Below are 24885 nucleotides of genomic sequence, written 5' to 3'. Positions count from 1 at the left end.
TGCTCGGGGCAAACACTGAATTTTGCAGAGGCCTGTTTCCTGAGCTCGAATCTTCACTCCTCGGAGCCCGTGCGGTTGTTCGAACACTGGGTGATGAGACCATCGGGCTCGTTTTCCCGGGGCTGCGCTCGAGTGGGACCGAGCCCCCGGCAGCTCAGCCCGCACGCGGCTTCCCACGCACGGAGCCGCCAAAACGAAGCCGCCAAGCGTCTCCCCCGGACCAAGCGCGAGCGCCCTGGGTCTGGTCGGGGCAGCCCACAAACCGGGGACACCGCCCCGGGCTCTGCTGGCGACCGGGACCGGGCAGAGGGGAAGGTGGAAGCAGAAATCATCCCTTCAATCATTCATTCCTTTGTTCAACTCATATTTGGTGAATCCCTAGCTTGAGCCACACCCCGTTTCACACACTGAAGCACAACCTTGAGTAAAACACACCAAACTCCCGTCTCTCCTGGAGGTTATATTCAAGGGATGGGAACTTTATTTAAGAAAACACAGTGTCAGCTGGTGACTGGAGCTCCGGGTCGGAGGAGGAGGGGGAGGCAGGGCTGCCAGGTGCGGTTGGCCAGGTTGTGCACTGCCCAAGTCTGGCAGTACAGTCCCCATCAGTCATCCTAGAGTCCCACCCTCACAGGGATGGTTTCCCAGCAGATGGCAGTAACATGTCTGAGGAAGGGCCTACCTGTAATTTGCCCAAGGCCACCTCCTGGGCTCACAGCAGTGGGAAGAGGGGGGGGGTCCCGCCAGGATGACCCAGAGCTGCGACTGTCACTTCCAGGCAGCTCTGTCCCCCTCAGACAGCTCCTAACCAGGGCACCGCACGTCTCGGCCCCCACGCAGACTCAGGATGGGCCATGAACTCGGCTGTTCTTAGCGCAGACAGGAACGTGGGGACAGCAGGTGCTGGAGGTGAGTCACGGGGAAGGTCGGGGACAGTGGAGACCTGGACAGGGCCCGTCCCCCTGAGGGCAGTGACCTTCAGGTTACACCAACACACCTGTGCCAGCCAGGCACACCTGTCAGGGGCTCCTGCAGCCCTGTACCCCGAGTGCTGCCCCTGGTGATGGTCGCATCTCCGGGGCTCAGGCGCCAGTTGACCCGGACGTTTGCTCTGGACGGAGGGGGTCTTGGTTTCGAAGCGTCTGCTGAGGAAGTCGAGGACACGGGTGGTTTCGGGCCCAGGGGGTTTATCTGAAGGAGGCAGCTCTCCTGGAGGGGGCGGCTGGAAGGTGCCTGGAGGACAAGATGTCCCCTCCCCGCCCGGGGAGTGGAGCTTGAGGCTGGAGCCAGAGCCCCCAGTGGGGACCCCCCCACACCCCGACCAGCCGGGGGCCAATCAGACGCAGGAGGGCTTGGGGTGGGGGGAGGGGCCGCAGGGGAGCAGAGGCAGGTGGGCGCGCGGGGCCACGCCCTCCAGGCAGGGTTTTCACAGCCGCCTCCAGGAGGACACGGATCCGATTCCCGAGCACGCGCGGGTGCGTGGAACAGCGGGTCCCGGGAAGGCCGTGGCGCCGCGGCGGCCTGTGCGCGGCGCGGGTACCGACGCACTCGAGCCCCTGCGGGAAGGGGCGCGGAGGCGGGGGGAGCAGAGCGGGGTCACCGCGACGTGGCGTGAGCTCATCTGTCGCTGGCTCCCGGATCCCGCCTGCAAATGCAGTTCAGGAGGACGTGTGGCCACGGCGGCTGCTTCTCTGGCTTTGTGCAGTCGGACACACTTCGGACGGACCTGCCCGTCCTGCCCAGCGTGGGGGGCGCCGGGCCCCTGGGCGACGCCGTCCTCCTGAGCGCGGTGGGAAGCGGCGGGTCCGGGACCCGCTCCCGGCTCTGCCGCCCCGCTGTCCGCACGGGGTGACCGGCTGTGTACCCCACGGCCCCCCACAGCCCACAGCTGCCTGAAAGGGCGGCCTGCCTCCTGGCTGGCTGCCTCCTCGGTTCGTCCGCTCGTCCGTTCGTCCGTTCGTTCATTCATTCATTCATTCAACAATCACTCGCGGAAGCTCCCTCCGTTCATTCATTCGTTCGTTCGTTCATTCATTCATTCATTCAACAATCACTGACCTCAGCTCCCTCGTTCATTCACTCATTCATTCATTCATTCAACAATCACTCTCCGCAGCTCCTCGTTCATTCATTCATTCACTCATTCATTCAACAATCACCACAGCTCCCTCGTTTGTTCGTTCATTCATTTACTCATTTATTCATTCAATAATCATCGCAGCTCCCTCGTTCATTCATTCATTCATTCATTCACTCATTCATTCATTCAACAATCACTCGCTGTAGCTCCCTCATTCATTCATTCACTTATTCATTCAACAATCACTTGTTGCAGCTCCCTGGTTCGTTCATTCGTTCATTCATTCATTCACTCATTCATTCATTCATTCATTCAATAATCACTGGCCGCAGCTCCTACTCTGGGCAGGGGCTGTTCCAGGCTGGAGCTCCTGTCCCGGGACAGCCAGGAGACAGTGGAGAAGTGAGCACACAGAGACATGAGGCAAATCCAAAGTGTTCAGGGCTATGAAGAGATGAAAAGACGTCGCTGTGTAGGGAGTAACGGGGGGGGGGGTGGGGGCACCGGGAGAGGTCTCCATCCAGCGTCGTCTGGGAGGCTCCTGGGACTGAGACCTGCCTGGTGAAGAGAAGCCACCTGCCCACAGGCAGGAATTGTGCTCCAGGCAGAGCGAATGGCAGGTGCAAAGGCTGTGAGGCAGAGAGACAGGTGTCTCAGGGACCCAAGTGGCCAGCATGGCAGGACCCGGGGGGGGGGGGGGGACGAGGACAGCACGAGGTGGGACAGGAGGCGTGTCCTGAGTCACAGGTCCCGAGGAGGAGTTAGGATTTCATTCTCAGTGTATCCGGATCTACTGACGTCATTGTGAAGAATGGGGCTGCTTGGGGCAGCACGGGGGGAGGGGGCGGGAAGCGGGATGTCTCATTTCCTCCCTCGTTTTGCCGACATAAACGTTATTAAAATTTCCCCCAAGCGAGCGATGCGGAGCTGGCTCGTTACAGTTAGCAAACACACCGCGCTGGAATGAGGGCACACAAAGGCTCTCGTGCTCACACCGCGTGCAGCTCATTGTGTGTGAGCAGTTGTGATAATGGCACAGTGAATTCTCAGACGGAGGCTGCAGGGGTCCCCTCTGCAGCCAGTTTTGGGGACGTCTTCCCTGAAACATGAACGGCAGCAGCAGGAAACGGGCAACGATGTCAGGACCTCCTGATGCTTAAATCATGACGACACTTGCTTGTCTGTTTGCTTGTTTCAGGAGCTTCTGAACCGTCACCCCCCACGGACATCGTCTCTGGTCCAGCCTGAGAACAGCCTCTGAAGAGCTCATACTTACCATCTCAGAAAAGAAAATGGAACTTACTTGTCCTAAACTCGTGGGTCTGGAAAATCCTGGAGGTGGTGAGGTGATGCCCACATCGTCCCAGGGTCTCAAGCGGGGACTGGAGCCCGCCAGGGTCCCCGGGTCCCGGGTGGCGGTGCCTGAATCTGATGGGCTCCGATGGGTGCCCTGCCCACGCCAGGAGCCATCCTCGGTGGTGGATGAGCCCCTGCGGTGCTCACACCTGACTCACATGGGCATGAGTGGACACGGGGGGCCAAGCCCGCCCTGAGCTAAGAGCAGGGCCAGAGAACGACCCCTGGACGGGGTCCCTGAGCTGGGCCAGCAGAGGGGCAGATGTCCACGTGGCCCCCCACCACGAGCCCAGCCCATATTGGCGCCAGGTCGTCCTCCCGGGGCCTGGTTTCTCCTCTGCCCCTCCCAGGGACCCCCAGGACATGACTCCGCCAGGGACAGTCCTGCCTCCCGCATCCCTTGGGCCCTGTCCCGTGCTTTACATTGGAAACGGATGCCCCAGCAGAGTGACGGGACACGGTGGCCAGTGAGGACCTGAGCCAGGGTCTGTGGTGGGGAATTCGTGTGTCGAGCCAGCTGGGCTGTGGTGCCCAGATCCGGGGTCGATGTTTCCGTGAGGGGGTTTCTGGATGAGGCTGGCTGTGAAGTATCAGTAAAGCGGGTTGCCCTCCCTGATGTGGGTGGGCCTCGTCCAATCAGGGGACGGACTGAGTGCCTCAGGGGTGGGCAGGATGCAGAGAGGTGGGGAAAGCCCCCCACCACGACCCTCTCTGGTCGGCTTCTCCAGGGCATGGCACCCCTCTGTCACCCACCAACACCCCAGGTTCTCCTCCGTTTCTCCTGAGACCTCTCCCCTCAGGGACGAGGTCCTCTGTGAATGCAGGGTCCCGGGGAGGCTCCCGGATGCCACGCGTCCCGGTGCCGGCCCCAGGGGCCCCACTCAGACGCACAGGGTGAAGGTCCCTGTGTCTCTGGGTCTGAGGACGGCTGTGACTCCGTGTCCGGCTGTGCGGGCACAGAGCGTCTCTGAGGCTTGCAGTGTTTTCACAAAAACTCCTCCCCAAAATTTATGAGCCTGAGAGCAACACATTCATTTCTGTGACACAGGATGAAATAAGGGGACATTTTTCACGTTTCTGTTTTAATTCGTCGGGCACCACGTGCGTGACTCCAGCCTGTCTGAAGGTTTTAATTCATGAATTTGTTTTCAAATAGCGTGTGATTGGTAGGAGAGTGGGGGAGGGTGCCCTCCCGAGAAAACCGTGGGGACTATTTCCACTTGTGCCTGAGTGGCCCCCAAACAGAGGGGGGGAAGGGGGTGCCGTCCTGGGCAGAGAGGCTCCCAGCTTCTCTGCTCACCTGTCACCACAGACCTGGGCTCAGCGCTGCCTTGACTCGAAGGGCTGTCGGGAAGGGGGATGCCCTCGGCCAGGGGAGGGGCAGCCTGGTCAGGGGACTCCTAGGGCCTCCCCCCCACCTCCCTGACGTCCTGCAGGAACCGTGTCCACAGCTGGCAGGCCTGGGGCCCCTTGGAGGCCTCAGCACAGGAGTAGGTGCTGGAAGTGTCCCAGGATGTCCCCGCCCCATGTCCTAAGAGCCCCCAGTCACCCCCATCCTCAGGCCCCTTCGCCTCCCCGGGGCTCCAATCAGCCCCAAACGGCAGAGCTTTCCCCCAACGACCTACAGGGGCCCCCGCAGAGCCCGCAGAGCAGGCCCTCCGGGAGTGGGCTGACCAGGGATAGGAGCCCAGCTCCCTGGGGCTCTGTCAGGGCTGATGGACGAGTGGGGCGCAAATGCCCCTCACTGCCCGGGACACATGCTCTGCCTTCAGTCACACTGGCTCTGGAGGAATGTGCCGTCCTGGGACCAGGACAGGGGTCCGGGCCGCTGGGGAGGGAAGATCCCCCAGTGCAGGGCTGCCCCGCCCAGACCTGGATGTGGACCCCCTGCTGAGCCCCTGCAGGAGGGGGGGCAGGTGAGCAGAGGCTCTGCCCACCTTCCTCTGTGCTGCCCCCACTAAGTGCCACATCTCGGACCTGCAGAGTGCCCGCTGTGCCCTGTGGGTTCTTCGGAGCCCCACTCCCACCCCTTGTGCACACTGGAAGGTGCCCCTGCCCCCCCAGCAGTGATGCCCACCCCCCCTCCAGGCAAAAATCAATAGGCTGGTTACAGATCTCTCCAGCTTGACTCCATCCTGGGCAATGTGTTAAAATGGAGATTCTTCCAGGAACATTATTTTATTTAGACTTTCTTTCTCCTGCTGAGTCTCTGGTTTTACAAAGCTTTGTCCCGAGCTCAATTTAGTAGAGAAATCTCCACTGGTTGCTGGAGGGAGCAGAGCAGACACGCAGGAGAGAAAGCGAGTTTCAGAGCCTCCGGATGGACTGCACACCAAGCATGGAAACAGCACAGAGAAGCGAAAAGGCAACGGGCAGATCAGCAGTGACACTTGCTTGGCATTTTACCAGACAAGGTGAGGGACGTGCGCTGTCTGTGGAGCCCCCACACCCAACCCCATGCACAGGGAGAACCTGCCGGAAAAGTCTGCAGGCGTAGGTAGCAGGCACTCGTGGAAGATGCCAGAATGCAACTGAATGCAAGAAAAGGTGCCCTGCCTTCTTAATAATCAGCAGGCTCTGCCCTCTCTGCCCTCCCCATCCACACTTAGGTGCCTGCAGTGTAGACAGCAGCTTGGGACTCCAGCCCCACCGCCCTTGCAGTGGCAGCCACAAACTTCCCAGGAGGTGGGCATGTCGGTGGCTCAGTAATGAAGCAATTCAGCACCTGCCCTCTGATGTCTATTCCTGACTGCCCTTAGTCAAGTGCAGTGTGAATACCACCGGTCCTGGGGCTACTGCAGGAAACTGGGTCCGTGGTTAATGAGTCTTCTCAGGATGCTGGACCAGTCGGGCCTGCAGTACAGGGTCAGGGGACCCACAGTGTCCCCTCCTTGCCTAGCGGATGTTCATGCCCCCTGTGGTGGACTCCTGCTGAGGAGAAGGTGGGAAGAGAGCTCAGCTCCTGTCTTATAAAGATGTGTCCAGGACAAGAGGGACGGCTGCTGGGTGAGGGAAAGCTCCATGTCACTAGGAGTGTGAGATATTAATAATAATAATGGTAATAGTAATAGGTACACCTTATGTTCCATATCCTCCCACAACTGCATCACTTCTCCTCCTCTCTCTAGCAGGAGGCCTCATCATCCCCCTCATGATCATCATCTCCATCATCACCATCATCATCATCACCATCACCATCATCATCATCACCACCATCATCATCATCACCACCACCATCATCATCATCATCACCATCATCACCATCATCATCATCACCATCACCGTCATTATCATCACCATCATCACCATCACCATCATCACCATCATCATCATCATCATCATCACCACCATCATCATCATCACCATCACCATCATCACCATCACCACCATCATCACCATCACCATCATCACCATCATCATCATCACCACCACCATCGTCATCATCACCATCACCATCATCACCATCACCACCATCACCATCATCACCATCACCATCATCACCATCACCATCATCATCATCATCACCATCGTCATCATCACCATCACCATCATCATCATCACCATCATCACCATCACCATCATCATCATCACCACCATCGTCATCATCACCATCACCATCATCATCATCATCACCATCATCACCATCATCATCATCATCATCATCACCATCATCACCATCATCATCACCACCACCATCATCATCATCACCATCATCAGCATCATCACCATCATTGTCACATCACCATCAACATCACCATCACCATCACTATCATCTGTGTTTCACGACTGAAGAAGCCCAGGCACAGGGAGTTAAGTGGTCACCACATGATAAACAATTACATTGTTCCAAACCCTACAAAATCCCCCATCTGTTTGGTTCTCCTGGGCCAAGAAGAGTAGTGGTGACCCCAGGCTGACTGGCCTCATGTGGCTAGGGGAGTGGAAGAATGGGAGGAAGGGCTCACCTCCATCCTTTCAGGGCATACCTGGAAGTTCCTCCCATGACCTCTGCTCACAGTGCGTTGGCCAGGACCTGGTCACATGGCCACCTGAGGCTGCAGTGGAGGCTGGGAAATGGAGCCTTTGTTCTGATCAACCACGTGCCCTGATCCCAGGAGGGGCTCTAATTCCCCGAAGGGGCAGATGTGGAGGGAAGAGGCCTGAGTCTTCATTTCTAAGTTCCTGGTGAGCTGGTGCTCCTGGTCCACAGACCCCGGTGCGAGTAGCAAAGCTTTAGGGGCTCAAACATCCCTGTGTTCTTTCCCAGTGGGGGCCACCTGCTGGGGCCCGTGGGAGGTTCCTATTTGGTCCTGTAGCTCATCAGCGCTCGGGGTCCGTTCTGCAAAGCCTTCTGGCTGACCCCTGAGGACAGACCTCCGTGGTTCCCCCAGCTAATTTGTGGAGCACTTCCTGTGGTGGGCTCCCCCCCGAGGATGCATTGCCCAGTCGCCTGGTGACTGTGTTTGTTTTCTAGACATTGATCTGACGCGTGTTATGAAAGCACAGAGCTGGCTTCGAAAAGGGGTAATTTCTCCTGTCGATATCAAACACATTCAACGCATCACCAAGCCTGCTCATTACAATTTCAAATGTGCTCCGACACAGGAACCCATAATCCTCACCAGTCTCTCTGCCTCAGACTTTGGGGGGAACGGATCTGAGTCCCAGCGTGGGCATGTGAAGGCACTGAGCCCCGATGTGAGGGCTGAGGACCCCTGTGGCACTCTGGGCAGAGGACCGTATGTCTTCAGTGCGCCGATGGCATGGGCGGGTCAGGGCCACATTGGCCAAGGCTGCCATGTCCCACGGGCTGGACCCCTGGCATTTCTCCGCTCACCCCCACAAACATCAGCTAATCCCCAGCGAAGTGTGAGGGAGAACCCTCAGCGCCAATTCTGCCCGCTGTGCTGCTCTGGCTGAGCCGGGGAGGACACACAGTCCTTTCCCGGGATTCAACCGTCCACACGGCAGAAGCCATCTCGAAGGACTCACCCACCCGGATCCAGCCTCGGGGCGCCACCATGACGTGGGGCAGCTTCCTCCATGCCCCTGCTCCGAGATCACACTATTCCACCCACAGAGGACCCAAGGCTGTCTGGTCCCAGCAGGTGAGCCAGAACTAAGCAGACTCATCATCCTTTAACCAAACGCTGTAATTTAACCCTATCATGACATTCAATTCCATTTTTGCCCTCCAGGCTGTTCCTATTTCCGTCAACATTATTGGGAATATCCTAATTCTCACCTCCCCCGCCCGCGTGTGAACCCTCCTCCAGGGTCGACTCTGAGAAGCAGGATTGGAGAACCACAGGGCATGTGTGTTTTCTGCTCTAATGGAGACGCCCAGATTGCTCTCCACAAAAGCTATTCAAAGTTAAACATGCTCACCAACAGAATGTAAGAATCCTGTGTTCACACATCTTTGCTAATACTCCATGTAATGCTCATTTCTCATTTTTGCCAATCAAACAGGTGGGAAAAACCCTTGTTTTAACTTGTTTTCCCTCATTCCTGCTGAGCTGACCATTTAAAATGTTTGTTGGCTGTCTGTAATCTCTTTCCCATGAAGTGTGTGTTTAAATTCTTTGTCTGAATTTCTGTTGGGTTGCTTATCCTTCTCAGATTACTCTAGGAGGGTGATTTCACGTGGCCCACATGGACCCTTCGCTCCGTGCTGTATGAATGTTTTCTCCTAGCCTGTGAGTAATCTCCTGCCTGTATCTCTAGTCCTATAGAAATGTTAAATTTTGCAGTAGTCAGGCTTCTGTGTTTTTTATTTTACCTTTTTGCGTTTTTTTCTTGTCCAAGATCTTTTGTCTCTGCAGGTTACATCTTCTTATATTTTTGTCCCATTTTTTTTTTATAGTTTTGTTTTATAGGTAGGTCTTAAATCCATGTTATATTATTTTTGGAAATGATGTGAGGTTGAAGATTGATTTTATTCTATTTTCCCACAATGCTAGACAAGTGTCTCCACACCATTTATTGCCATCAATCCCTTATGGATTGGAAATACCTCCTTTCTTGTCTATTAATTTCTTACATGCTTCTGTCTGTTTCTGGACTTTTCGTTATGTTCTATTAATACATCTGCTGTATTTATTTCAACTGCACTTATCGTACATATGACATATTGGTTATATATTTGACACTGGGAGGGAGTCACCGCCTTTCTTTTCTCTTCTTCCTTTCTTGTCTTTACTGTTCTCGGATTTTCTCTTCAAGATGAACTTGGAATCCATCTGTCAATGTCCATGAAACGGTGTTGACGTTGAACGATATAATTTTGAGGCTCTCTGCTTAGAAACAGCAAATGTCCGCTTCCCCTTGTCAGGGATATTTTACAGGCACCTTTGTAAACCCTCACCTGTTCACCAGGCTGACTCACATACCTTAAAGGTCTCGCTGCTAGTAGAAAGGGAAACTTACTTTTTCTGTTGAATCTTCTCATTGGTTATGGCTGATCATGAAGACAGCTTTCATTTTTGTATTTTGAATTCTCCTTTAAGTCCTAACGATTTGTGGTATTGACTAATTGTGTTTCCTATGTAGACAATCGTACATTCTGTCAATAGGGATAATCATGTCTCTCTTTTCTCAATATTTACACATTTTTTTCTTGTCCTTGTGTTCCAGAATCTCATGCAATATCGTTCATGCCAGTGATATCAGCCACCTTTACTAGGCTCTTGACTTCAGTGGGACAGCTTCCGATCCTTCTCATGAATATGACAGAAAATGAGTTTCTACAAGTTGTCTGAATGTTGCAAGCTTATAAGACCCTGGCTAGTGTTCCTGGTCAGTGCCTTGAAAGGTTTTAAACATGATACATCCAATTCCTGAACAGATTACATGGACATTGGGATGAATTCAACCATAGCTGTTGCCCAAGCATCCTCCCTATGTTCATAACTCTGGTCACGTAAAGAAGGTGAAGAAGACCTTATCTCTTGGGAAAGTTAACTGAAGAGATGTCCTGGATTACCCGTGAGCTGCCCCAGCCGCCATAACTTTCCGGCCAGAGCCACGGGGAAGACAGATGGAAATCTACCCAACATGGATCAGCTCACACCGTCTCTAACCCTCATCGCGGCTCCGAGAGCCATGTGTTTTGAGGTCACTGAGCAGAGGAGGTCCCTGAGTCTCAAGAGGTGTGAGACGTTTGGCCAAGGCTTGAGGCAAATGAGGTGGGGTGTTGGCCGTCCGGGCCACGGTTCTACCCCCCCACCCACACACACACACAGTGTACAAGGAAGTGAATAGTGTGAGTTTGACGGCACTCGTGGAAAATAAATGGGTGTTGTGAATAAAATAAAATAATTAGCCCTAAACAGAGTTCTCTTAGGTGGCTGGCGCTTTTCACATACCTAATCCTGTACAAGATTGGCCAAGGGCACTGTGCAGCCGAGAGAAAACATACATCTTCTAGAGGTAATGGGCTTAGCAGCTCCTTTGCCACCACCCCCACCTCAGTAGGAGACCCCACACTGAACCTCCACCAAAATATTGGAGAGAATTAGGACAGAAAGGTTGTCCCATGATATTCAATCACAAGCCGGCCTCCTCTTTGGTGAAAGAGTAAGTGACACATTTCAATCCAGCGTTCCAGAGAAACATGATACCAAGTGTTAGGACGTGGATTAAAGGTGAAGCCTGCAGAGTCTTCGGGCTTACACATTTAAGTCTCACTGCAGATGGGCTGCCTGCCTCAGGAAAATCCACGGTCCTTGCAAGATCTTTCCATACGTCCACCCTAGTCGCCTGACACCACTCGTGTGCCCCAGGAAGAAAGTCGCTCATCGGCAGCTCGGGAGTTTGTACAGCACAGGACTGCGGGTGGGGAGTTGCCAAAGCCTTTGTCGCAGTGAGTGCCCCGTATGGACTCATGTCTGGTCCTTACAGGAGTGTGGATACAGAGAAGGACCAATGTCAGGCCCCATCCTCCACAGAGAGGGCTCCTAGGACCAAACTGTTGGCAGAAAAAGGTGCCCCAGCCCCCAGACTCCAGGTCTGAGTGAGGTACAAGCCTTGGAAAGCACAGGGGAGAAGCCGTGATGGAAGGCCCACTTCCCCCAGGGGACATCGTGGTGACGTCGGCCAGGTGTGCCTGGTTCTCACCTTCTGCATGGAAGGACTGCGCTCCAGGTGCCTTGTGGTTGGGCGGGGACAGTGACCGGTTCTGATCAAGGAGTTGCGAGTGGAAATGACACGTGCCATGTCTAATCAGAGCATTTAATTGCCAATGCAAGACCCCTCCAAGGACTGTCTTTCCTGCTGGCGCAGCAGCTGGCAGCATTCGACGTGGCGCTGCTCCCTGCAAGTGACCCTGATGGCACGTCTCATGAGCGATGAATAAGCCACAGACCTGTCATTCCTGTAGCCATCTGGCCTCTTCTGACCATCACAGCTTTAGTTCTTTTCCTCTTGTTTGCACAGCAGGACGGAGCATTTCCTTGCACACAGTGGGAGCTTGATTAAGATGGATGGATGGATGGATGGATGGATGGGTGGATGGATGGATGGTGTGATGGTGCCATGGCACTAACTCAGCAGTGGCCACCCCCTGCTCCTGAAAATCTGGGCCCTGACAGAACTTGGAACTTCCTCCACTCATATTATGTACATGGATGCCATGCTGCTTTTAAGGTGTCATCAGGTACGCAGGACCAGCCCTGGACAGGGCACATAGTTATCGCCAGTTTGGGTGGTGCTGGGCAGAAGAAGACCCAGCTCCTGACCAGTAGTGTCTTGTTTTCCTCTATCTAGTAGCCTTCAGCCCTTAGAGAGCCATTCTTATGAGCTAAGCGTTGACTTGTTTGGGTTTTATGATAAACCATGCAGCCACGCCCAGTTCAGGGTGCAGGAGCGTGTTGGTTCCTTTCCTCCAGGAAAAACGTGACACAGTGCCCGAGCCCAGGCTGCCTGAGACACGGGAAGAGGAAGACGCATGTTCAAGAGGAAGGGGAACCAAAGATATTGAGGTGACTCCTCGAAGTTGACGGTGTGCTTGTGTGAGTGTGCATGTGTGTGCATGTGTGTAAGTGTGCATGCATGGGTGTTTGTGTGAGCGGGGATGTGTGTGAGTGTGTATGCATGGGTATTTGCATGAGTGTGCATGTAGTGTGTATGTGTGTGTGTGCATGGGTGTTTGTGTGAGTGTGTATTTATGAATGTGCATGTTTTTGTGTGAGTGTGCTTGTGTGCATTTGTATTTGTGCATTTATGTGTATGTGTGCATGAGTGTGCATGTGTGCCCAGGGGTGTGTTTGTATGTGTATGTGTGAACGTGTGTGTACACGTGCATGGGTGTTTGTGTGTATGTGCATGCACATGTGTATGAATGTGTATGTGTGAGTGTGCGTGTGTGTGTGAGTGTGCATGCATGGGTGTTTACGTGAATGCGCATGTGCATTTGCGTGAGTGTACATGTGAGTGGATGTGTTTGTGTTCTTGTGTGCATTTGTGTTTGTATGTGTGTATGTGTATGTGTGTGTGAGCGTGTTTGTATGTGTATATGTGCTTGTGTGTGCATGTGTGTTTGTGTGTGTGCACGTGTATATTTGTGTGTGTGTGCACAGGTGGTTTGTGTATGTGCGTGCATATGTGTATGAATGTGTATGTGTGAGTGTGCATGGGTGTGTGTGTGTGTATTGTGCTGTGTGTGCATGTGTGTTTGTATGTGCGTGAGCATGCACATGTGTGTTTGTGTGAGTGTGTGTACCTGTGCATGGGTGTTTGTGTGTATGTGTGTGCATATGTGTATGAATGTGTATATGTGAGTGTGCACGGGTGTGTGTTCGTATGTGTGTTTGTGTGTGAGTGTGCGTGTGTGTGTTTGCTCATCTTTCCTCCCAAAGGTCAGGGGTCACACACTTTGGTTCGCCTTGTGACAGAAACATGCTGTTCATAGAGGTGGTTGACACTGTTTATCCCTCTGTAGCCCGTGGAAATATGTAAAAGGGTTTCAAGCAAGCCATCCATGTACACAAGAAAGCAGATGAAAAATCACAAAGGAGACCTGTGCGTGCAATTTGGAAATGCCATTATGGAAAAGAACAACTTGCAAGTGTCCTAGGAAGACCGTTAAAAGCAGAGGTTTAATAACTGTGCTTGTTGTCCCTGGCCGCATAGGAGGCAGGTGGCACTAAAAGAAAGAGCTGGATGAGAATCTCAGTCCCACCACCTAGCGGGCGAATCAGCATGGAAAATCAACTTTTTCTCTCTGAATATCAATCACTTGTAAAATTGAGGCACTTCGCAATGATGTTTTAAGAACGAAACGGGATCTCACTCGTAAAAACGCTGGGTCAGGGGCACATGCAGGTGCTTGGTAATGTCTCACTCGTGCAGCCACTGTTTATCATCCAGTGTCCCCGGAACAGTCAGACACCACGGAAGAGGCGTCTCCCAACTACTTAATTGCAACCCTCTCAACAGAGCCTTCTCCTCACTGTGGTAATTGGCCTGAGCCAGACTGCTGACATCACTGCACCAGATGGAGACCTCTAGACTCGAACCAAGAGGGAAGGACATTACCTATTATGTGCTCGTGCATTATGTTGGAAGTGTGAATCTCTACAGAAGTCAGTGCCTGGGGTCCATGGGGGAGAGCCAGTGTGAGGTACAGAATATCAACATTTGCACATAGAAAGAAGCAGAAGATTGCATGCATGTGGCCGAGAGAGAGAGAGAGACACACACATGCAGAGAAACGTGGTTGCTATCCGACATGATGACTAAGTACTAACACATTTTTCTCCTTTCCTTGAGGCTAATACTGCTCATGGATGACCCTCTTCCAAAGCTCCAGTAACAACAATAAGTCTTAGGTTAACCTTCATGGAGACGTGGGATCGTGATAGGAAACTAGGCGTAACATGAAGGTGTCCTGTTAACACTTCTCAACCCCAGACTCTGCAGCGAGCTCTCAGGACTCCAGTTCCTGACAAAACCGGTTACTTCCTAAATTTACCAGCTAGATGGTGACAGCATTGTAATATGTGTCACCTCATCTTTAGTATTCTATACTTAATGTTGACTCACGATTGTCTCTAACCCTCCACATTCAGACCCCACCTTACGTCTCTTTGCGAGCCCCTGAATGTCCGCCCAGCACAGTGTTATGATCGGGAGGAGTGGATAAACATTTGCTGAGCGGGTTGATAACCACATCAGCATTGTTCCCACCGCCACGGATCTTCAGCCTGCAGACTTCTGAGTGAATCTGGTGATGTGCTGTGTCTCAGAATCTGCACTGTCTCTGAGGACATTCAGGATAAAGCACTATCTCCCCAGGCTTCAGCTCAGAAGCATCATTTTAGTCAGAAAATCTCTCCATCCTGTATTTTCAAGCTCTTACCGGTTGGATTTAGGGCATGAAGGAAACACTAAAACAGTAGTCAGTTCTGCTATTGGATCCCCACACGTGTCCACCTGTGGGCTGGGGGTACTGTCCCCACCCTGGCGTCCCGGTGGCGTTCAGCACCCTGGACAGCACCAACGGCCAGCCTGGCCCCGAAAGCTACTTGGTCCTGGACAGAACTGCAGAGGGCGATTCCACCTGGGGGGGGGGGGAGAGGGGAACAGGGGTGAAGTCGGCAGGTGAGTGAGGGAACTTTTGAGGGGCTTCTGGGAGGACAGAGAGGGCTCTGGGGGGGGGGAGTGGCTGGAGGCCACCACCTGGGGAACCTCATGTAACATACACTTTGGGGGGCTCATCCCTGATTACCCAGGGCACAACTTGGCTGAGGTCAGGGATCTTCCACATGTGTGGGCGGATTTCACGGTCACTGCCCCTCTCTCCTGGTGGCCATCTCATAGGTAGGCCCTTCAGGACCTAAATATGCACTGAGCGATCTTTACCTGACAAGGACAGAGGAGAAGAAACGTTACCTCCCAACATAGGGCAGAGAATTCTGGAGACAAACACCTGTCTCCTGCAAGACTCCAGGCGTCTCTCCCCTCTTCACCGCCCTTCTGAGGGCCATGGCAGGAACACTAACGCGGCTCCACTTCTTGTGGCCTCAGTGCTTCTGGGACCTGCACCCTCAGCCCAGTGCTCATTTCCTGGCAGGCAATCACTCTGCTGGGCCTCATCCTACCTCCTGCATCTCCTCTCTGAACACATGTGCACATGCATAATTGTTGCTGTATTTATTTGCTTTTTTTTTTTTTCCACCTGCAGTCTGTTTTAATTAGAAAGTTAGCCTTGGGCCAAGCATAACATATACCTATTTTGTTTGACTGCTTTTGAAAACTAAACCACCTAGAACCCCCCCCCCCCGCCCCAGCTCATTAGCCTGCCAAGATTTATATAATTCCAACAGCAGTGAAAAGCCTTGAATGCATCCACCCAGCTCAACAAGAGGGAGGTTGAGGGGACACAATCCCTGCTCTATGAGGACCCGACTATTGAAAAAGATCACCGAGTCCTCCCAGGCTGGTCAGAGGGGTGTGGCTTGGCCCTTGGAGGCGGAGCTTGGAGAGCTCAGCCGTACGGGTGTCTGTGCCTCTCGGGCTCCTGCTTTTCTGCTTCATGTCTGCCTCCTACAGGGACGGCGTGTATGCACCACAGAGGGCAAAGCTACCTGTGCCTCAGCCCTGAGCTAGTTGCAAGGAGTTGCCATTAGAGGGTGCCTGTCGTGGTGACATCCCGCCCAGCCCTGCTCATCAGTCACCGGTGGTCACAGGTCAGCAGGGAGGTCTCTATCAGGGAGGTGTGTTTACTGTCATGGGTGACTCAACAGATCAGTATTTCATTCTCAAATGCAAATCATTAAAATAAAACCCTAGGGGCGCCTGGGTGGCTCAGTCGGTTAAGCCTCTGACTTTGGCCAGGTCATGATCTCATGGTGTCTGGGTTGGAGCCCCACAACGGGCCCTATGCTTCAGATGCTCTGTCTCCCTCTCTCTCTGCCCCTCCCCTGCTCTTGCTCTCTCCCTCTCTCAAAGTAAATAAACATTTAAAAAATTAAATTTGATCACACCCAATTAAAATGATAATAATCTTACCTTGGAGTTCTCTCATGCCTTGATGCCTTGTTTTGGATCCTTCCTGCACGAGGTCCGTGAGCTCCCCCTTCTGTGCACACCCCTGCAGCTCCCCGCGTGGCAGCCTGGGGCACCCTTCCCAGCATATGTCATGCAGTGTCCTCCTGCTCAAACTCTCCAGGGCCTCCACCTACTCTCTGTAACTGTGCTGTCCCACACGCCGCCACAAATGTAGCCACAGGCACGGTGCTACTGAGAAATTAAAATGTGGCAGTGCAACTGAGGAACATTCAATGTAATTAAAAAGGTTTTTTTTACTGTTTAATTTTGAGAGAGAGGGGAGGCGCAGAGAGAGGGAGACACAGAATCTGACGCAGGCTCCAGGCTCTGAGCTGTCAGCACAGAGCCTGATGTGGGGCCTGAACTCACAAACCATGAGATCATGACCTCAGCCGAAGTCCAACACTTAACCGACTGGGCCAGCCAGTCAGGTGCCTCTGTATTTATTTTTTTTTAATATTTATTTTTTATTTCTTTTTGTGTGAGAGAGAGAATGCAGGTAGAGAGAGGGAGACAAAGGATCTGAAGCAGGCTCCGTGCTGACAGCAGAGAGCCCTACGCAGGGCTTGAACTCATGAACCATGAGATCATGACTTAAGCCAAAGACGGACACTTAACCAACAGAGCCACCCAGGCGCCCCTGATGTAAGCAATTTAATCGTCCATAGTGACCAGGGCTCAGTGTTGCCGAGCATGGATGGGGGCCCAGGGCATCTTTCTGCCCATCCCCACCTCCCTTTGGCCACTTGCCCACCTGTCCATGAAACACATCACTGCACCTCTCGGGCCTCAGTGTCTCCATGTGACTGCTCCCTTCCTCGCGGCAAATGTCTGAAGAGTGGCACTTCCTTACACACAGAAGTGAACTTGTGCAGCTACCTGGTAACAGCCTCTTTCCCACCTCCCTTCCTGCAGAGAATCCCCATCCCTGCTCCTCTGGACCGCACCCTACCCTCTCCCATTCTTTTTTTTTTTTTAATTGTTTTTTTTTTTAATGTTTATTTATTTTTTGAGAGAGAGACAAAGCAGAAGCAGGGGAGGGGCAGAGAGAGGGAGACACAGAATCCGAAGCAGGTGCCAGGCTCTGAGCTGTCAGCACAGAGCCCGATGCAGGGCTCGAACCACAAACCCTGAGGGCATGACCTGAGCCAAAGTGGAAGCCCAACCGACTGAGCCACCCAGGCGCCCCCCTTCCATTCTGAGTAGCCCCCCACTTAGCCTGTGAGCTCCACACATGGTGAGTGAGACCCCTGAAGCGACCGCCCTGGGTTCAAATCCTGACTCTGCCCATTTGCTGGGTGCCCTCAGGAGAGATATTTAACCTCTCTGTGCCTCAGTTTCCTTGCCTGCAGAATAAGAGTGCTATGGACCCTGGGGCAGGAACTCACATCTCCTGACTAGAGTGGGGGGCACTCCCCTCCCTAGGCGGCCTCCCCAGGGGCTCCCCCATCCGTCCCAGGGCATCTGTGAGGTCTCCCAGAGCTCTGTCTGCTCCTTTTCCTCTCCCGCCCCTGGGCCCCAGCAGAGCCTACCCCTCCCAGCCCTCAGGTGATCTCCCAGGTGCCCAGAGCCTGGCTGCAGCGGGGAAGAGCTGATGGAGACCCAGGTGAGCACAGTCTGGAACACTCCCTGTGCGTGGAGACAGGTCAGCACGTACACTGGCGGGGTCATGGGGAGAGTCCAACTGCCACTTAGGAGAGAACAGAACGTCAGGGCCCCGGGTTCTTACTGCGCTGGGATGGAAATTCAAAGGGAACCCTAAGGGCCATGATGGGCGGGGGGGGGGGGGGGGGGGGCGGGGTGCAAGACCAGGAACCAGGCTGTGGCAATGGAAGGGGGGAGGCAGTGGGGCAGGAAGGGTCGGAGGGGAGCAGAGAAGGATCCAGGACCTTCCCCGAATTGGAGGGTCACTGTGCCAAAGTGGATATGGGATTGCTGGAGTGGCTGTGGGGAGGGCTGGTGGCCAGGAGGGGAGGGCAGGGACAGTCTGGCTCTGATGCTGTGGAGGTGGCCTCGCTGAGATGAGGGACAAGGGAGCAGGAGGGAAGGATGGGGAGCAGGCTGAGGCAGACGGAGCGGGAGGCACCTAGGGATCAGGACCCTGCTGCCAAGTGTCTTGGCCCTGATTGGCCCTGATGGAGCCACACCCCTGTGTCTGAGCCAGTCACGTGCCTGCGGAGGGCGGGGCGCTGATTGGCTGGGACCTTGTCAAGTGATCCGCCTCCCCCCCTCCATGGGGAGAGTCCGCGACCACGTGGTCTGAGACTGCTGGAGGGAGGACCCTCCTGGGTCTATTATAGGAGCTGGATGAATGGCTGAATATGACCCCTCCAGAATGGGCCGTTCTCCTGCTTTTCAAAAAAGGAGGCCACGGCCTTGGCAGCGAGGACCCTTCCAGGACTACACAGCTCTTGTGTCAGCGCCAGGCTTGGGACCCCACGTGTCGGGTTGGGCTCTGACAACTTGCTGCATTGTCCGGGCGTCAGGGCCTGAGCCCCTCAGAAGCCTGGGTGCAGCTTAGGGCACGGGGGATGCTCCCTATGGGCTCTCCCCATTCTCTTCTTTACCCAGAGCCGGACAAGGAGCCCTGTATACCCAGGGGCCAGCAGGCAAGGCTGTACATTTATCCCCAGAGGCTAACCTTAAAAACAGTCTTCAAGTCTCCAGCAAACCCATACTATATGCAACTAAAATGATGTTCTTCCCCAAACCTCAAGGAGACACATAATGAACAGTGAGAACTAATCATCTTTTACAACAAGCAGCAATTGGCTATTAAAAAGGAACTCCCCCAACTTACACCGTCAGCTCTTTGGGACACATCTACGTGGCTTCCTGTGGCTGTGCTGCCAGTCAGTCCTGGAGTAAACCGCAGTCAGAGCAGGACAGGTGCTGGCTTTGAAGCCTTGAGGCGGCCTGCAGCCTCTGAGCCCCCCGCACAGACACAGCACGTCCCGGGCTCCTGTCCCGCCTCACTCAAAGCAGGCATCCAGTCCTGCAGGCGGCAGGGAGATTGGTCTGGACTCCCCCGGATACCTCTGTCTCCTGACCCACCTTCCTGGGGTGGAGGGATGAACAGCGTGGCCTCAGGTTGTAGCACAGGGACAAACACCCAGCTGGACACGCTGTTCAGTCTGTGCTGGGTTCTTGAGAGGTGACCTGATTGGCCTGTGCTCATGGTCCAGTGTCCCCTGGATACTGTCTCCATAGGAGCCACCTCATTAGCACAGAGAGAACTGGGAAATCCTACCCACCCCCATCACCTCTCTGCACTCCAATCCCCCGTGATTTCTAGTTTCTAGTCAAGGATTCTGCACCCTTAAGCACCCTGTAGACCTGACCAATTGCCTCTGCAGAGAATAGTGCAGGAAAGATTGGGGAATATGGGGGGTGGGGTGGATCGAGTCCGTGTCTATTTTAAATCCCAAAGTTTCCCTTAATTCACAGATTCTTCAGAGTCAGATGCCTAGCCATCTGCATGAAGCACTCTCTCCTGGAAATGAATCCCTGGGCCAAAGGCCCATCCTTTATTATAAGTGAAGGCCATCTCACTGCTGTTGGAATATTCCTTTTGCTCTTAGCATCCAGAGAGAGAAGGCTGTGTCATTCCAGAATCTACTGTTGTTAAGACGGCGACAGTCTCCAAAGCAATCTACAAATTCAATGCAACGGCAATCAGACTTCCAACAGCCTTTTTGCAGAAATAGATGAGCTGATTCTAGAATTCCTATGGAAATCCGCATGGGTGATGGTGAGTTGGGATGGGGACTTCCTGGGGAGTCAGGCTTTGGTGCCAGAGGGGGTGGGAGCATCAGAGGAGCTCTGAGGTCAGAGTGAGCCTGAGCATGAGCAGGGGACTGTGGACAGGGCAGGGACAGGCACCACTTTCAGGAGGAGCAGAGACTGGAGTGGTCGGGTCATGTGACTTGAGGGGGGTCAGGGTTCACTGACAGGGAGAGAGACCACCATGAAAGGAGGCGGGGCCAAAGAAGAGGGGGTGGGGCACTTGATGGGGTGGGGCCAGGTGAGGGTGGGTAAGGCCTCCCTGGTCAGTGCTCCCTGTCCGTCCTTGGGGAGGATTCCTCATTACGACTGAGAACTCCCAAGGTTTCTCTCCTTCTGGCAGGTCCCCTCACCGTGTCCCCTAGCCACCTCAGAGTCACCCCTCTCCCTGGCTTCCAGCAACCCCAGCACCACCAGGAGCAGCAGGCAGAGTGGCCAACTGCACGTGAAAGGACAGGTCCCATATCTTCAGGATGGTCCAGGGGGTTATTTTGGGTAGAGGGAGGAGCAGGCCGAGGCTGCCATGAAAGGTTTTCGGGCACATCCAGAGACGCGGCTGTCCCCGGGGAGCTCATGCCCCAAGACAAAAAATGGACTCACAGCCGCCCTCCCTCCTCGCTCCTGCCTCCTCTCGGCCCCTCTGGTTTGCTCCGCCGGCTGGCCGTGTTGGCGCCTTTTCCGCTGAGAACCTCAGGACTAGGTGTCACCTGGGCGCGGGGGTGACTTGAAAACACGTTGGGCTGTTTTGAGGGGCCTGTTCTAATTGCAGACCCCGTGTGACTTCCCAGATTTTTCCTCTGTTTTGGCCCCGAACATCCCAGCAATTCCTGTGCCTGTTTCCCTCCGCTGCCGAGCCGGCTGACGGGCGGACTGTGAGCTGGAACCCCACGGTCCCGGGTCCTCAGGCTGTTCCTCTGGAGTCGGGGGGTTAACGGGACAGGGTGTGGGAAGCCACGGAGGATCGCGCTGGAGAATTCAGACCCCCCTGGAGGGTCCCAGAGTCCCAGGGGGCAGTGGAAAGACCGAGAATCTTGTGTTCCGGGGTCGTACAGCCCTGGAGGGCTGAGGGGAGCCTCCGGACTGTGCCTCCTGCAAGGGCCCCTTTGTCCTGGGGGCTGCCGTCCCCCGGCACCCCATCAGGGAAGGATAGCACTGCCTCTCCACTCCTCCAGGCTGTGCTGGGGGAGACTGTGGGCCTCCTGACGGTCTGGGGGCAGGCCAGCTGTCTCTGAAGTGCACCTCCGACTCGCACCCATGCACACACACGGCCCATGGGTTCCGAGGTCAGTCGTTGCTGTTTTCAGTTGTCTCCCTGTCTGAGCACGGCGGTGGCCATGGGGGGAGGCCCCCCAGAGTGCAGCCGGAGGAATTCGTGAGCAAAGACAGGCATGAGTGCACCCCAAGTAAGACTCAGGGTGCCACCCTGTCTGGCCCTGCAGGGAGCTCTGCCCATGGCTTTCCTTGGACGAGGGTAACCTGGTGAATGTGGGGTTCCGGGGCCTTCGTGGGCTGTGTGGAGAAAGGCGTGCACAGGCTTACATGGAACGGTACTCATCTCCCACTTGTGCTGAGCGTTCCTGGGGTGGCCGTGGCTCCCGCCGTGGTCCATGGCCACAGGGAGGAGCTGTCTTAGCTCCTTGCTCACTGGCAGGGCAGGTCAGGACACAGGATAGAGTGGGCCCCTGGACATGGTGGGAGCGGGTCTTGTCCTCTGCTTTTCTGGGGCTCAGCTCTCCTCCCCTACACACGCTCTGCGTCCGCGTCCCCACGAGGAGTCGCGGCGGAGCGTCCCTCTGAGTGACGTCCTTCCCAGACTTGAGGAGAGCTTCTGCGCAGGCCCCAACCAGAACCTATCAGAGAGATGCTCTTGAGTCGCTGTGACCGGTATGTCCTCCCAGGCTGTTGGGGGATGGGTGGAACCAGGCCTGGGAAAGGCTCAGGCAAGTCTGCACAGGGGGCCACTCTGATAGTGACCTGAGCCCAGCCTCCGGGGCCTCATTCTAGAAAAGGTATGAGGCTTCTCTGTCATGTCCCTCGTGAGGTGCAAGCATCCAAGAAGTTCTGGCCCCGGGTCTGAGTGTGGGGGACCACCCAGCACCAACACAGTGTCTAGAGACTGAGTTTCAGCTCAGGTTCTGCAGCTGTTATTCTGGAACATTCCTGCTACCCATCTGGAGTGCTGGTGATTGCAGAATGTTCTGGGTCCCTCGTGTCTGCTGTCATTTACCACCTGAACACTCAGGTAGCATTATGTCCTTGTGTGACAGTGCCCAGGACTCTGGCTGGCCTGCGAGCCGGGCTCCCTCCTCGGGGTCCCTTTCATGTGGATAATTAAGTGCAAGCTGTCTCTGTCTGGCGTGGGAGGTCGGCTGGGTGGTGGGCCTGAGTAGGCTGGTGAATGTTCAGCGGGTAGTTGAGTCTGTGAGTGGGAGAGGGGAGGAGGGAGGCAGCTCAGGACATCAGTTTAAAAAAAAAAAAAAACGAAGTCACAGAGGGATTTATGATTAAATATATCTTTCCCCCCAAATCTATCACCACTCAATGTAGAAGACACCAGATTTAGACAGTCTGTGGGTGTCTTTGTGGGAGCAAATCACAACTACTCATTGCTAGGAAAGGTTGATTTGAAAATGGTTTGAAGTTATCCATGCTAAAAATGAACATTTCATGAATAGTAATGTGAGTGAGTGACAGCCTGAGTCAACTGCCCACCTCTTGGCTTGGGGCAGGGACACGAGGGATAGCACCTCTGGGCGGTGTCCTGGGACAATGGTCATTTCTCCTAAAGGAAATCCAGAAGGAGGGGGGAGGAAAACAAAGAGAACAGAGAGCCAGGATAGGAGCCCGTTTTGAAAGTCTTTAAATGGGAAAGTCAGGGAAGCTTCTAGAAAGGCTGAATTGCTGGTTGATGTAGATTCATTGAGCCGGAAAAGAGCAATGTCCTGCTGCCTGAAATCACCTTCAGCGAGGGGCTCAGGAGTTAACTTGAAAGACAAATGAAGGATCATTTCTGCAGCCACACATCTGCCCTCATGTTCTCACTAATGGGATGGCAGATGTAGGGAACTCAGTGGGATGGCCTCATTCCTTCTGGAGGATTGCTCAGAGCACAATTAGCAGAGGAAGACCAGCTGTGCCCAGCAAGAGGGGGTCGGAAGGGCTTGGGCTCCTGGCTAACGGGGGTGGGGCTGAGGCTTCATGATTTCCGGGAGGTAGAGGTCTGGAAGCATCTCCCACAGAGACAGGCCTCCAGGGGAGCTGGCCCAGCTCCGGACAGCTGGCTGTGTCTCCTCTGCCTGCCTGTGGCTCCATCTGTGAGGGCACACACCTGTGACATTGATCCAGCAGGATCCTCGGCCACCACCTGCCTGTCCTGGGGCTGCTGCCTAGGGAGAGATCTACCCTCCTGTGCTGCAGAGTCCTTCCCCGCAGGTTTAGGGGTGTGTGTGTGTGGGGGGGGGCATCTAAAAAGCACCACATGTACCGTGGAGGGACCAGGTATGTGCCAGCCTCATTCTCTGGATGCATCAGCAAACAGGATTTTCTTAGGACAGATTTTGGTTCAGCAGCTCTGGGAGGGGCCTGGAATTCCAAATTTGGATCAGGCATTGGGTGATGCGGGCACTGCCTGTGCAACTGTCCCTCCCCTGGGAGGGGAAGCAGATGTGCAGGGGCTCCAGGTTCCCATAACCCCGGGAGGGGACCCCAGGGCCCCTGGTGTCTGAAATCCGCCCGACGTAATCATGCCGTTTCTGTCTTCAATTCTCTTACTTTTTTCTCCTTATTTTTATTATTTGAACGTAGTATATAAATTTATATCCCCCCTCCCATCATTCCGCCCCCTTCCCGGCCTCTGTGGACACGGGCATGGGATGGGGGCGCCCCCGCTGCGGCCTAAGCCGGTCGGGGTTGCGGGTCCAGCTCGGGTACCTGCTCACAGCCAGCGGCCCACGTGGCTGACAAGCCCCAGGCTCGCGCGCTGGCTCCCGGATGGCTCCGCCCATTCCCCAGAGCCCACCCCATTGGCCGGGCTGCTCACGTGTCCGCCTCCAGCCAATCCTGCTGCGCACTCTCGTGTTTATGCTGATTGGCCGCGCCTGATCGCCCGCCCTCTCGTGAACCAATCGCTGTGCCGGAGTCACCCGCCCCAACCCTAAAGCGGGGGGGGGGGGGGGGGGGCCAGAAAGGGAGCCAGGACCCCGCCCCGCTCTGCCTCGCCGGGAAATGAGGGCACGTGAGCAGCAGATGTTCCGGAATTGGACGCAGGAACCGCCAGAGAGATGTCCGCTTGTGTGTCTTCGCTCCCAGGTCCCCTGCCAGGTGCTGGCCGTGCTCCTGCACTACTTCTTCCTGAGTGCCTTTGCCTGGATGCTGGTGGAAGGGTTGCATCTCTACAGCATGGTGATCAAGGTCTTTGGCTCAGAGGACAGCAAGCATCTCTACTATTATGGGATAGGATGGGGTAGGTGGGGATCGAATGGGGCAGGTGGGGGAGGTGGAGATAGGAGGAGCAGGTGGAGGAGGTTGGATAGGAGTGGGGAGGTGGGGGAGGCAGAGATAGGTGGGGTAGAAGGGGGTAGGTGGCCGTCTTTATCCTCATCCTTCTTGGGACCCTG

General features: G+C 54.8%; 1 protein-coding gene and 1 long non-coding RNA gene across 2 annotated transcripts; one reads left to right on the top strand and one right to left on the bottom strand.

Moving 5' to 3' along the window:
* Positions 1-6360: 6360 nt before the first annotated feature.
* LOC131489522 (uncharacterized) lies at positions 6361-8811 on the top strand. Its single transcript, XM_058691529.1, has 2 exons — positions 6361-8544; positions 8635-8811. The coding sequence occupies exon 1, from the start codon at positions 6492-6494 to the stop codon at positions 7224-7226; it is 735 nt and encodes a 244-aa protein (XP_058547512.1). The 5' UTR covers positions 6361-6491; the 3' UTR covers positions 7227-8544; positions 8635-8811.
* Positions 8812-12940: 4129 nt separating this feature from the next.
* Positions 12941-18155, bottom strand: LOC131489521 (uncharacterized). The gene is made up of 3 exons (XR_009250631.1): positions 18019-18155; positions 16448-16675; positions 12941-14996 (listed from the first exon to the last, which is right to left on the bottom strand). It is a non-coding gene; the product is annotated as an uncharacterized LOC131489521 (long non-coding RNA).
* Between the last annotated feature and the right edge of the window lie 6730 nt (positions 18156-24885).

The sequence above is a fragment of the Neofelis nebulosa genome, chromosome 11 (assembly GCF_028018385.1).
Source record: "Neofelis nebulosa isolate mNeoNeb1 chromosome 11, mNeoNeb1.pri, whole genome shotgun sequence".
Classification (NCBI taxonomy): Eukaryota; Metazoa; Chordata; class Mammalia; order Carnivora; family Felidae; genus Neofelis; species Neofelis nebulosa.
Note: the sequence above shows the minus strand (reverse complement) of the source record. Positions and strands in the feature narration are given on the sequence as shown.